At 35.9% G+C, this 13,749-nt stretch overlaps 1 protein-coding gene across 1 annotated transcript in view; it reads left to right on the top strand.

Moving 5' to 3' along the window:
* Fam186a (family with sequence similarity 186 member A) overlaps positions 1 to 8,668 on the top strand; it is a 59,882-nt gene extending 51,214 nt beyond the window's left edge. The window contains exons 8-11 of the mRNA XM_063254730.1: positions 43 to 1,023; positions 5,058 to 5,250; positions 7,662 to 7,813; positions 8,479 to 8,668. Of these exons, the coding sequence (XP_063110800.1) occupies positions 43 to 1,023; positions 5,058 to 5,250; positions 7,662 to 7,813; positions 8,479 to 8,668 (1,516 nt within the window). The remainder of the gene's footprint in view (positions 1 to 42; positions 1,024 to 5,057; positions 5,251 to 7,661; positions 7,814 to 8,478) is intronic.
* Positions 8,669 to 13,749: the final 5,081 nt, after the last annotated feature.

Raw genomic sequence — 13,749 nt, 5'->3', positions numbered from 1 at the left:
TCCCTGGCCACCTCTGGATTCTCAGGCCAGTCTCACCCTCAGGCCACCTCTTGTATCTAGAGTCCCACCCAACTTTGGACAGATTCCTTTCTCTCTTGGGCAGTACTTGGTTCCAGAAGTTTCTTCCATTGGTAGGAAAGAGTTCAGCGAATCTGAACGCTTATCCTTCTCTGAGCAGTCCCAGGGATTCCAGCCTCCTGCCACTCCTGAGCAGCCTCTGCAGACCCCTTCTACCTTCAGGCACCCTCTGGCACCATGGACGCTTCCTGGGCAAGTTTCCCCATTACGGCTCCCTCCCACTACTAGGCATCCCTCCACACTATGGGCCTCCTCAGCCCCAGGGAAGCCTCAGAGAGTTCTGTCTTCTTCTGTCACTCAGAAAAGACTGGGAATTACCTCTGCTCTAAAATCTAAATCAGCAGTGGTCCAGGCAAGGGCTTCAGATTTGAAGGTATCTCAAGCTCCTTTCATCAGTAAGAAGTTCCAGATATCAGAGCTTTCCGACACTTATGAAGAAACCCAGATACTCCAAGACACTGGTGTCATGGAACCATTTGGAACATTTCAGTTGTCTCTCACCGGGTATAGGATACCAGTTTCACAAACCTCTTACACTGATGAGGGGGTCCTTTCCACTTTCATGAAGCCTGAAACATCATTACCGTCTCTTGTTGCTCCGCTACCCAAAAAGCCACGAAGTTCACCTCCTCAAGGGGACCAGAAATCTCGATTCCCTTCCATAGAACAACCCTGGATGCTGACTTTGGTTTCAGATACCAAGAAACACAAAATGATGGTACCTCCTTCTCCTAGAGAGATTATAGAGAAGAGATATTTTGTGGATGTAGAGGCTCAGAGGAAGAACCTGATACTATTAAACCAGGCCACAAAAACTTCTGGACTCCCACTGCAGCAATACACAGCAGCTAGGAATCTCATAATTGGAACACTTCACATGGACACAGTCCGGCTGGGATACCTGGCCCGCAAGTATATCGCCTATAGGCTAATCCAACATGCCAGGTAGATGTAATTATGTTTTTTTCTTTGTATCTTGCATTGCCTAGAAGTCTATTCATATTTGTCAGACCATATGCTCTAAAACATCCTCTTGTAGAAGAAATGTAGGACAGAAGCTTATTTAAAATAGCAAAAGGAGAAGCCAGGTGTGGTGATACACACCTATAATCTCAGAATTTAGGAGGCTGAGGCAGGAGAATTGCTACAAATCTGGAGTCAGTCTGGGCTATACAGTGAGTTTAAGGCCAGTCTGAACTACATGGCAAGATCCTGCCCCAAAAAAAAGAAACAAAAACAAAAACAAAAAACAGATAGCAAATGGAGGATTTTTTTGTTTTTGGAAATAAGAAATGGTATATAACGTGATCAATATCATCCATTTATATCTCTAGCAGAACTTTTAAGGTATATTTTGTGGATCATGGTTGATCTCCAAAGTATCAACTTCAAAAGTTCAGAGATGTATGCCAGTTATTCTGAATTTCTTTCATCTTTGGTTCACCAAAAGATGTATGACCTTTTGAATGGGAATGATAGGTTACATAAAGTATTGCCACTGTAAATTTGCTGCTGCCCTTGCTTGTTTTTAAATTGCTAATATGTATCAAAAATGGGTCAGGGTAAATAACAATTGGCCTGCTATCCTCAACATTTGCATTTGAGGTTACAAATTCATTATTTATTAGAAGTTTGTACATTTAAAATAACAGGATGCTTAAGTAAAACAGTAACAGGACTGGTTTTCATTAATTATAGGAATAATTTATATAATTCATTTGAGAAGTACTTACTGAATACTTAAAATTTGCCCACTGTTGTTCTAGGTGCTAAGGATACAATGAGGAATAAAACAAAGACCTTTATTCATGAAATCAATCTATCTATCTATCTAGACAGCATCTCACAATATTGTCCAGGCTGTCTTTGTTGAGCTTACTGTGTAACCCAACTTGGTCTTAAATTTGTAATCCTCCTGCCTCAGTCTCTTGAGTGCTAGGATCAGAAGCTTGCATTACAATGCCTGGTTTGAAATTTACATTTTTTGAACCAAATTCATTTGGAAACAAAGAATTGGAACAAAATACAAAAGGATAACCTTTCCAAGTTATAATTGGTATTTTTAATTTTACTCATTTTTTTCTTTGAGACAGGGTCTTGCTATGTAGCTCAAGATGCCTTGAACTCACTGTGCAGCCCAGGCTAGCCTCAAACTCCTTGTTGTCCTTCTGTTTCAGTCTCCTGAGCACTGGGATTATAGGCATGTACAATCATACCCTGCAGAATTTTAACGTAATTTAAATTTTTGAATTTTTAATTTTAATGTGTCATCTGAGATCTGTTGAAAAATGTTCTATACTTGTATTTAGTTCTCTCTTTCCAATTTTTTTTTAATCAATACTGGGGACAGAACTCACAATTGCACTTGAAAGGCAGGTGCTTATGCCACTGAGCTAAATCCCCAGCCCCTCTCTTTCCAATTTTAAATCTAAAATTGGAAATTTAAAATCTAAATTTTACATGTAAACATTTTCATTCACTTGAGAATGTTAAGTGATACATTTCTGGAACTGGTTATCTTCATGTTTGCTATTTCTTTTTTCATTTTTTATATTTAATTTTTTAAAAGTAAGTCATACATTACGTGTTAACAAGACTCAAAAAATGCAAATAGTACAGTGAAATTCTCTTTAATAACCCTCTTTTTGGCCAGCCAGATTCCTCCCGTGGACCACCAGTTTTAATGAATGTCCAACCAGAAGTACTTTCTGCATGCGTAGAACAGGACATATACTTTTATTCCTCTTTTTATATACTTTAACCATACAATTTTATAGCATAACTGATGTATTTATAGGTATTAAATTATTAAAGAATGTACTCATTTATTACATAGCTACAGAGTATTCCCAAGTCTAGACTTAGCAGAATTTATTTAATCTTTGGTGGGATATTAGCATTCTTCAATATCTTGCTATTAAAAAAATAGACTTCAGTGAGTAATCTTACATATACATTACAATTTAGAACTTCTCAAAGAGTAAATGCTTTTTAAATTTTAATATTTTGTCAAGTTGCTTCCAAAAAATTATAATAATGTACATATTGATCAGTATTATGAAAGAATATTTTTACACATCAAAAGCAAAGAGTATTATCAAACTTTTTTGTTCACTACCAATATGATAGATGAAATACAGTATATAACATTTCTTGTTTTATTTTGCATTTCTTTTATCATATGTAAAGTTAAGCATTTTTCATAGATTTAAAATCCATCTGTATTTTATTTTCTCTGGAAGACCTTCTTCAAATCCGATATCTATTTTTAAAATTGGTAATCTGGCAGTGGTAGTGCACAACTGTAAATCCCAGTACTTGGGAGGCTGAGGCAGGAGGATTGTTGCGAGTTCGAGCCAATTTGGGCTACAAAGTGAGCTCAAGGGCAGCCTGAACTGCATAGCAAGACCCTGTCTTAAGAAAGTAAAAAAATAAAAATAAAATAAAATTGGATTGTCAAAAAGGTTTTAAATTGATTTATATAGCCTATCTAAATATTTGGAAAATTAACTTCTTGTCCTTGATATAAATTGCTAAATTTCCTCCACTTGTATTTTGATTCTTTTTGCAACATTGCTTTGTAGAAAAATTTGATTTGTGCATCTTTAAATACACCAATATTTTAAATAATGGATTGTACTTTCTTTGAAATTCTCTCCCTGAGAGAATTTACATTTTAGTAATTACATTTTAGTAATTCTTTCTTGAGCCAGGTATGGTAGCGATTGCCTACAATCTCAGCACCCAGAAGGCTGAGGCAGAGGTATCATTGGGAGTTCAAGGCCAGCCTTGATTACATAGCGAGTTCAGTTAAACTACCTAACAAGATCCTGTCTCGATAAATAAATAAAAAATAAATAAGTAAATTCCAAGTTTCTTTAGTATTTTCTAAGTTTGGTTATTATTTTTCATCTTGTAGTTAAGTCTGTGATTTATAATTTGCTGTTATGAGATACGTACCTCATTTTTTTTTTTTTAACATTGACTACCCAGTTGCCTGATAACTATTTGCAAGGCCAGCCTAGGCTACACAATGCATTCAGGACCAGCCTCAACTACACAGTGATATCCTGTCTCAAAAACAAACAAACAAAAAAACAGGCATGGTGCTACACAACTGTAACCCCAGCACTCAGGAGGCTGCGGCAGAAGGATCACTGTGAGTTCGAAGCCAGCCTGGGCTAGAAAGTGAGTTCAAGCCCAGCCTGAACTGCATAGTGAGACCCTGTCTCCAAAAAAACAACAAAAATACATGGTTTTATGCTTTCCTATAAAGCCTCCTTTATTACTCTTTTTAGAACTAATTATGTGTTCTTTTCACTCATACTGCGTGTTTGTATTTCTTGATTTATTAATCTTCTGTTCGGGGTTGTAAATGTTTCAAAGATAAGGACAATATTTTTCATAATTCCATGGGTCCTATACATGCCAGTATTTTTTGTCTTTTCTTTTCTTTTTTTTTTTTCAGTATTGGAGATCGAACTCATGACCTTGTGCTTGTCAGGCAGGCGCTTATGCCACTGAGCTAAATCCCTGGTCCTATTTTTTCTCTTATTTATTTATTTGGTACTGGGGATTGAACTGACCACGCGCCTGCAAGGCAGGCACTTATGCTGCTGAGCTAAATCCCCAGCCTCTATGCCAGTATTTTTTTTTTTTTGCCGCTTTTTAAAAAATTAAGTATTTTATCACCTAAGATAATTTCTATTATAAATCAGTATACATGAATTTTTAATAAAATAGTAATTAAGCAACACTATTGTAACACTAAAAAAAAAACTGTGAAGAGTTCATATTTGGTAGATTATTAGAAGTTTACTCGTATAGAGAACTAGAATAAAGTCCCTTTAGATAAGCTTCTCATCCCCTACTTCTTTACTTAATAGGGATAAGATGGAAGTGAAAAGAAACCAAGGGCAAGTTTGCTGAGCCAGATTCAGTAACTGTATCAATCTAATTCTTGTTAATTTTTTTTTAAGAAACAACATAATCAAACGATTAAAAGCCATTCAAAACACTGGGAAAGGTTATGAGATCCAGAACCTCTACGTCATGCTTAGCAGAATTGATGATTATCAGAAAAAGGTGTTGAGAGTCTGGACTGAAAAACAGAAGTCTTTAGAGCAGAAACGAAATCAAGGCCTGCAGAAAATGGTGCACTTATTTAGCCAGGTAACCTGTTTTCCATTCTCTCTTTTCCTCTAGTGTGTTGCAAACAGTAAACAAAAGTGGCAAACTTTGAAAAATAACTTTACCTGGGGGCTGGGGATTTAGCTCAGTGGCCTAAGCGCCTGCCTGGCAAGCTCAAGGTCATGAGTTCAATCCCCGGAAAAAAAAAAAACAAACAAAAACAAAAAAACACTTTACCTGAAGAGACTATGTGTATTAGGGTTCTAGGGCTGCTATGACACATTACAAGTTTGATTTAACACTACATACTCTGTGGAACAGGAAAGGGATCTAGGGCTACAAAGAGATGGGATGGAGGGGAAGGGGGAATCAAAACGATTGAGATGTGGTATGGATACATACATACCAGTTCCCTACAAGGAATGCATTTATTATATGTCACAAACGTGTACAAGTAAAAAGATAAAAATAAAAAAATAAACACAGCTTCACAAATGAAACAAAAATCCTGCAGAAATTCACTTTCTCATAGTTTTCGAATCCAGAATTCATGCAATTGAAGTGTCAGGATTAGTTCCTTCTGGAAACTTTGAGCAATCTTTTCCATGCCTCTCTCCTAAATTGTATGGCTATCAGCAATTACTGGCATTCCTTAGTTTGTAGCCATATTACTACAATCTCTGTTTTCTTCAAATGGCCTTGTGTGTTTTGTATCTGATCTCTTTTTATTTTTACTATTTATTTTTTTGAGACAGAGTCTCACTAAACCACTAAGTTGCTCAAATTGAGCTCAACTTTTGATCCTTGCTTTAGCATGCTAGGATTTTAGGTATGCACCACTCCCCCACTTCCTCTGACTCTTAGAAGGTCAAGTGTCACTGGATTTAGGACACATCTGATTAATCTGGGATGATCTCATTTTAAGATCCTTAATTTATTTACATTGGCAAAGTCCCTTTTGCCAAAAAAGGACACATTCACAGGTTTGGATGGATACATATTTTGAGGAACACCATTCAACTCACTAAGCCATGCCACTAGTGAGATTAACAGTTATATTTTCTGGATCTCTAGATGAGAAAAGAATGAGAATAGAAGAGACTTCCAGAAATGCTCAATTGCTTCCTATTCAACTCACATTTACCAGCTTCTAGATGACTTGAGTTTTCTGCTTTCTAACTGATTCTAAGTGGTTATTTCTGACCTCAAAACTGTCAAGAAGTTAGTTTTAAATCATGAATTTATGCTGGGAATTGTGGCACATGCCTGTAATCCCAGCATTTGGGAAAATGAGACAGAAGGCACAGCTGTGAGTTCAAGGACAGTCCAGGCTACAAAGTAAGTTCAAGGTCAACCTAAACTGCATCACAAATCTGTGTCTCAAAAACATGAAAATAAACAAATAAAATTGTTAAAAATTATGAATTTACCAAAAAATTATGAATTTACAACAAAGGAAAAAAGAATTTGTTTAACTTAGTGACACAGCACCAAGGACAGAAGATCCTGTTATACCATAGTATCCACTCATTATGTTCAGGAATTCTTTTTGTTTTTTTTCAGGAATTCTTCTGAGGTAAATATAAATATGCCTTTGGGTGTGATAGCAACTTTTAAAAAGGTTATAGAATTATGATTAGGTTCTTTGTCTTGGGATTATATGTTATGAATCTTCTAGCACAAATTAGAGTACTAATAATGAATACCACAAGCTAGAATCCTAGGAACACTTGTCTATCTATACATTCTTTCATTTAGCACTAATTATAAATTTTACTTACTTGCTACTTTGGCAGCCACAAGGAGACTTCTCATCATGACCTCATCCAAACCAAATATTCTGAATTTTCCAGCACTGCTACATTTTAAATAATATGGCCGTTTGTTAAAAAAAAAAAAAATCAATATGCTTGCTTTTGGTTTGGCATATAGGGCCCATGTAGATTGAGTACAGCAAGATGGGTTGGCAGTGACATGAGCTATCTCACAGGAATGACAATGTCTGGGACATTACAGAAGATGAATATGGATGTGGCATCAGGAAAGCCAGAAACTAGATGAGTTTGAGACAGTGTGAACTACACAGTGAAAGCCTGACTCAAAAAGAAAAACAAACAAAAAAAGAAAGAAATGAAGAAAAGAGATGAGGCTAGATTACGCTAATAAGCCAAAGTCTCATAGTTATGAAATCAGATGAACAGGAGTGGAGTTTAAGTAAGACCAAGGTTTTTATAGATCATAACCACTACCTCTGAAACTGCACGTTGGCAGTAGAGTATGGGAAGAAGATGTTCAGACCTCTAGAAAAGAAGCTATAGTTTAGTCTCAGTCAGTTTAGAAGACTTTCCTAAAAATCTTGGCCCTATGTTTTCATGATTCCTTTGTTTTATCTGATCTTAGTCAAAAGACTGTGAAATGATAAGGTGACTCCTCTTTTTTCTTCTTATTTGTAGCTCCAAGAGATGTATAAATTGAATCTTAGTCAACCTATCCCCTTGATAGTTGCCAAAAAGCAGATACCTGCCGCTACCAAATTTGTTACACAGCCATACCTAGAGTTACTAACTGAAGAGGACAAAAAATCTGATGTTTTCAAGAAATTTAGGTATGTAATAGAAGGACTGGCATAAAACTTTGTAACTTTGTAGGATGTGTGGCACCCAATGCTTTTTATTTATTTATTTGCTTGTTTTTAGTTCTGCCGAAGAACTTCCTTTTACTCCCCATGATGATACATACCAGGGAGAGTATGTGGGAGTGTCAATTTCCTTAGCTAATTTATCAAGACATTGTTTTACTTACACTTCTACTTAAATATTTAACATTTGATTTTGAGTTCCTTTAAAACTATAAAGCTGATTTCTTCTAAGAAACTAATTATTTTAAGAATAGCTAATAAACTGAGAAACATCAACCCCCTCCTTTTTGGTTTTTCTTCCCTCTACTGCTTTTCTTTCCTTTCTTTTTTTTTCTTCCTTCCTAAGAAGGGGGGAATTTGGGGAAGAACAGGGGAAAAGATATATGGCCTATATATTTGATGAAGCTAAGAAGGTAATTTTAAAAATGTTACTAGGTAAACTTATGGAAATACAGCTTTGTTAACTATATCAGCCTTTTAATTCATTCCTCTGTCAAAGTGGGCACAGCAAAGGAAGGGCATTACGGGACAAAGTGATGGTAAAGAGAAGAAGGAAGAATAAGACTCATATTTTATTGGTGGGGAGCTCATGAGAATTTGACACTTCCACCTAATATTCTCTGATCCTATAGACAAAAAGAAGTTGTGAAGGAGGCCATTTGGAATGCTGATCTGTCCACCTCAAGCTATCCAATAACAGAGAAGACATCAATAACATCACTCTGGGCCCAGCTGGGTGGATACCCAGATATTCCTAGACTGCTCCAGTTTGATATTCAGTCTACTTTCAGAAAATCTCTTGCGTCCATTCAGTCACAGTAAGTAAAGGACTGGAAGCATTCTGGTAAATGGGCCTTTGGTTATACATTTTTTGTTTCCTAAACTTTCTCTTTCAAACTACCAAAAATAAATGTATAGCGTGAGGTTAGATTTATACCGGTCACAAGACAGAGATACGTAGAGAACTAGTGTTTCTTATTACAGGCCTATGATGTCACTACTGAATAATATAAAATGGACAATTATAATATCATAAACCTAATCTAACATTCGATTGGTGCACTCAGTAAATGAGTCAGGTGTGGCTTCCCATGCCTGAAGGCTCAGCTGTTCGGGAGGCTGATCACAAGAGGATTATCTGAATTCCCAAATTTGAGACCTGCTTGGGCAGCATAGTGAAATTATGATTAAAAACAAAAATCAAAACGACTTGAGGTAAATTAAGTACTTATATTTGATAATACACTGACAAGATAGAAAAAAAAAACAGGTGAAATGATCATTATAGCTCCATATTTCCAAAATCTGTTGAATTAGAGTCTCATGTTAACCACTGGAAATTATTTCAATGGAAGTAAAGAACTTCAGAGTCTGCATTAGTTCTTTCTGGAGGATAATATTCTAAATTAAGAATTTAATTTTTTCTCTTGAGACAGGGTCTCATTACATAGTTCAGGTTATCCCTGAAACTTGCTATGTAGCCCAAGCTGGCCTCAAGCTCATGGTGAGGCTCCTATACCAGCTTCTCAAGTGCTGGGATTACAGGTATGCACCACCACACCCGGTTTAAACTAAATAATTTAGAAAATTGAGCTGTATGATTTATTTTGTGAAATCCAAGTCCTGAACTAAGAAATAGTAGTATTAACTCACAAATGTGTTCAGGTGGTAGATACTATGAAATAAAACATTTATAATCTATTACATACAGGACACAAAAATCAGCTAGATATGGTGGTGAACTACTGTAATTCCAGCATTCTGGGAGACTGAGCCTGGAGGATTTTGAGTTCAAGCCCAGCCTGGGCAATTTAGCAATACACAGTCTCAAAATACAAGAAATAAAAAGGGCTGGTATTTTCTTCTCCTTGACCACTATCTACCCTCAAAATTCAATGGTCAATTATCTAGTAAATCCTGGGTTAGTACTTCTCTTAGGAATCTGATATCTATTGTCCTTTTTTTTTAGCTGGTTATCCTATTGTGTTTCACCAAGATTTCCATTTTGCCATGCTAATAAATACAAAATATATGCTAAGAGTTTCTAACTTAGAGGTTATGTGAAAACTTCCAGACTAGGAGACACCAAAAGCAGTGAAAAATTAATATATGAAAGGAAATTAAGATAAATATGGTATAGCATATGCCTGTAATCCCAGATACCTGACAAGTTGATACAGGAGGACTGAAAGTTGAGATCAACCTGGGCAACTTAGTAAGATTATGTCTCTAAATAAAATTAAGGGTACCGGGAGATAGCTCAATGGTAAAGTAATTTTCACAAGATCCTAGGTTCAATACCCATGCCCTCTAAAAAAAATTTATGGGAAATAAGTAGAAAAACTGAAGCCTTTTTAGTTTTTATTCTCCTGTGAAATGTTTTATGTTCATTAAAAATATATTATAGGAAATATCAAGTTTAAGAATATTAAACCAGATGTAATGGTACATGATTGAAATCCCAGCATCTCAAGAGGCTGAGGCAAGAGGATTTTCATCAGTTTGAGGTCAGCCTGGGCTACATAAACAAGTTCAAGGCCAGTTTGCATACCCAGTAAGCTACTGTCTCAAACAAAACAAAACAAAACAGAAAAATAACTTTAAGACATTTAAAAGGGGCAGTACAAATTCAATTACTATTTAGCATGCTCTCTCCTTTTTCTCTGCTAGAATCTCCACTGTCTGTCCCTTAAAGAGGATGACATTTATGTTACCTTATTGCAGTTCAAATACAAGCCAAGAGATTTCATTTCCTCTGAGTCTAGTTATTCTTGCCATCCATTATGTCTCACCTTAAACAATTCTCTTTTCTGAATTGCCTATTCTGCCCCCTCATGTGGGTTCCCAGTGTACCTTGAAACCAATACTATTCTAACTCCTGCATGTGGTAATCCCCTCATCACAGTTGAAAACTTCATGACAGCAAAAGCTGTTTCTCTGTGTCATCATTTCAAAGTGGTGTATATAATTTTCAAAAGCCCTTTTATCAGCCCTGGCTACTTCATCATGCTAGTTATGCTAGGAATCTCAGTTCTTACTTTAAAATTGTGAAACTGAGACCTTCCAGTAAGCCATGCAAACAAGCCATGTAGGGTCCAGGAAGAGAGAAGCCAGAAAGCACCTCCTCTGAGCTATCCTGTGCAGGCTGAGAATCAAGAACTATCCCCACCAAATCCCGCCCCCCGTCCACAAGCAACCACCTGTTTGGAGGACAGACTGAGTTGATAGCAACTGAAGTACAAAAAGCAGCTGAATGCTTGAATTGTTTGGTTGACTTTGCAAGTCTTGGGCTGGTGGACTGAGCATCTATTGGGAAGATAACAGTATGCAGTATGGCAAATATGGGGGATTTCTTTCTGTCTTGTTTTTGAAATCCAATATTGTTCTCACTGTTTTGTTCTGATTTATTGTTTTGCTTTATTCAATGTCCTGCTTGGGTTGGTTTTATTCTGTTCGGTTTGGTTTGATTTTGATATTTCTGATGGAATGAACAACTACTGTAAAGATAAGAAATACTATGGTAGCCATTGTTGATTTCCTATTATCCTACTTCAAAATTCTGTACCAATTTCACTACTTTGCTTTGATCTAAAGTCGCTTCTGTTTCGTTGGTTTGGTTTTATTATCTTTAAAATAAAAAAGTTTTTAAATAGTAAAATTGTGAAACCACTCCTTATTGGCACAAAATGTTTCACCATTATCACTTGTCAATGGAATGTCCTTTAGAGGTCTATATTTATACCCCTAGCTTTTTCACAAGTTGTAGACTGACAGAGGCTGTCACCTGCCATCTGCCTTTTATCTACACTATAACAGCCTTTCCACCTTGATCTAACATTGTTGATGATGGCTTACTAATTTGAGTAACACTTTTTAGCAATGCTAGCTTCCTTATATAAATCTTTTCTCTGTATTATTGTTGAGATTGTGGATTTTTTTTTTTTTGGTACTAGAGATTAAACTCACAACCTAGAGCTTGCCAGGCAGGTGCTTATGCTGAGAGATTGTGGATTTTGATGTGTTGTATATAATTAGTGAGATCAGTCACACGAATGCCACTCTCATATCTCTCCACAATTTTCTTCTTCTTTTCTATTGTGATTGGTTTTTTTTTACTCTTCCCTTCCTTAGCCTCTTTTCTAGATATTTTGGGACCATTTTGATAGCAGTAATCATAGCAATTATACAAAGCACTGACTGAAATCCATATAGGCTCAGAGTGATGCTAAGCAAGCTTACACATGCTTTTCTGGCATTACCAGTCTTTGTTTACAACTGGACAAGGAGCCAGCATTTGGGTGTAACTCAAGACTTTGGTTGTAAGTTAAACCTAAAATTTCTGTCGTAGCTCCAATGCTTTGTATGTGAGACCAGTCCACTTCAATGTTTTGATTTCAAAATTCCATGTACCCCAAAGTGGGATTGCTTAGTCACATAGTAATTGTTTTCAGTATTGTTTTTCTAATTTACATTCACATCAACAGTATACAAGGGTTCCCTTTAAATCTTCTTACCAACACTTACCTTTCATCTTTTTGGCAATAGCCCTTTTAACTAAGGTAGGAAGTGACATCTCACTGTGGTTTCAGTTTGTATTTGCCTGATGATTAGTGATGTTCAGTATTTTTTTCATTTTCTTCCTTTCTTTCTTTTCTTTCTTTCTTTCTTTCTTTCTTTCTTTCTTTCTTTCTTTCTTTCTTTCTTTCTTTCTTTCTTTCCTTCCTTCCTTCCTTCCTTCCTTCCTTTCTTCCTCCCTTCCTTCCTTTCTTTTCTTTCTTTTTTTGTATTGGAAATCAAACTCAGGACCTTGCACTTGTCAGGCAGGCATTTATGCCACTGAGCCATATCCTCAGCCCTCTTTTTCATTTTCTGTTGGTCATTTGTATTCCTGATTTGGCAAATATTTATTTGGGCCCTCTGCTCATTTTTTTAAAGGAATGGTTTTCTTGTTATTTTAGATATTGTGTCCTTATTCAATGTAGGATTTGCAAATATTTTCTCTCTTTTGTTTCCTTGTTCTGTTCATTGCTTCCTTTGTTGTGTAGAAATATTTTACTTTGATGCAACTTCGTTTGCACATCTGCTTTTGTTTACTCTGTTTTGGAGGTCATATCTAAGAAATTACTACACATATCAATATAATGGAAATTTCCTCCTAGTTTTCTTCTAGTTGTTTTATAGTTTGGGGAATTGTGTCTAAATCTTGATGTGTGTGTGTGTGTGTGTGTGTGTGGTTTTTTGAGATAGAGTCTGACTGTGTAGTTCAGGTTGATCTTCTTTTCCTGGCCCAAGGCCGCTGCTGACTCACAGGAAGTGCAGGCTGACATGCTGGTTCTTTTCCTGGCCAATAGCTGCCCCAGGCTATCCTTTTTTTTTTTTTTTTTTTTTTTAAATAAAGGAGATTAAGATAAAAGAGGACATAATAACACAGGTCAACAATTTAAGCAACATAGTGTTTTACCACAAGGTAACCTGACATAACAGTAGTTACCATAGTGTCTCTTTCCTTGAAATATTTGAGTATACCTTCATATACTATAGCATCAAACATAACAAGACAGTGTAAAACCATTCAAGAGAATGACAGTATTACAGGGTATTTAGAACCAACTAATAGAAAATAAACAATGGTTTCTATAATATCTCCTTGTCTATAAAAATTTTGCTTATATTATCATATATAATAAAATCCAATAAGATATAACATTATAAAACCAATGGAGACAGAAGAACAAAAGCTTGATGGGACTTCAAAACAAGCTGATATTAAATCAGCACTAGCTATTATAATGTCTTATTTTCTTCAAAACAACTGTTCATACCATCACAGACAATAAAATCAAACACCCCAGGATAAAACCACTCCAATTAATGAATGAAAACATTATAAGGCTTCAAAACAA

This window comes from Cavia porcellus, unplaced genomic scaffold (genome assembly GCF_034190915.1).
Source record: "Cavia porcellus strain 051 isolate PalLab524CR breed Dunkin Hartley unplaced genomic scaffold, mCavPor4.1 scaffold_8, whole genome shotgun sequence".
In the NCBI taxonomy this organism is placed as follows: Eukaryota; Metazoa; Chordata; class Mammalia; order Rodentia; family Caviidae; genus Cavia; species Cavia porcellus.
The sequence above is the reverse complement of the archived record's forward strand: the minus strand, read 5'-3'. Positions and strand labels throughout refer to the sequence as shown.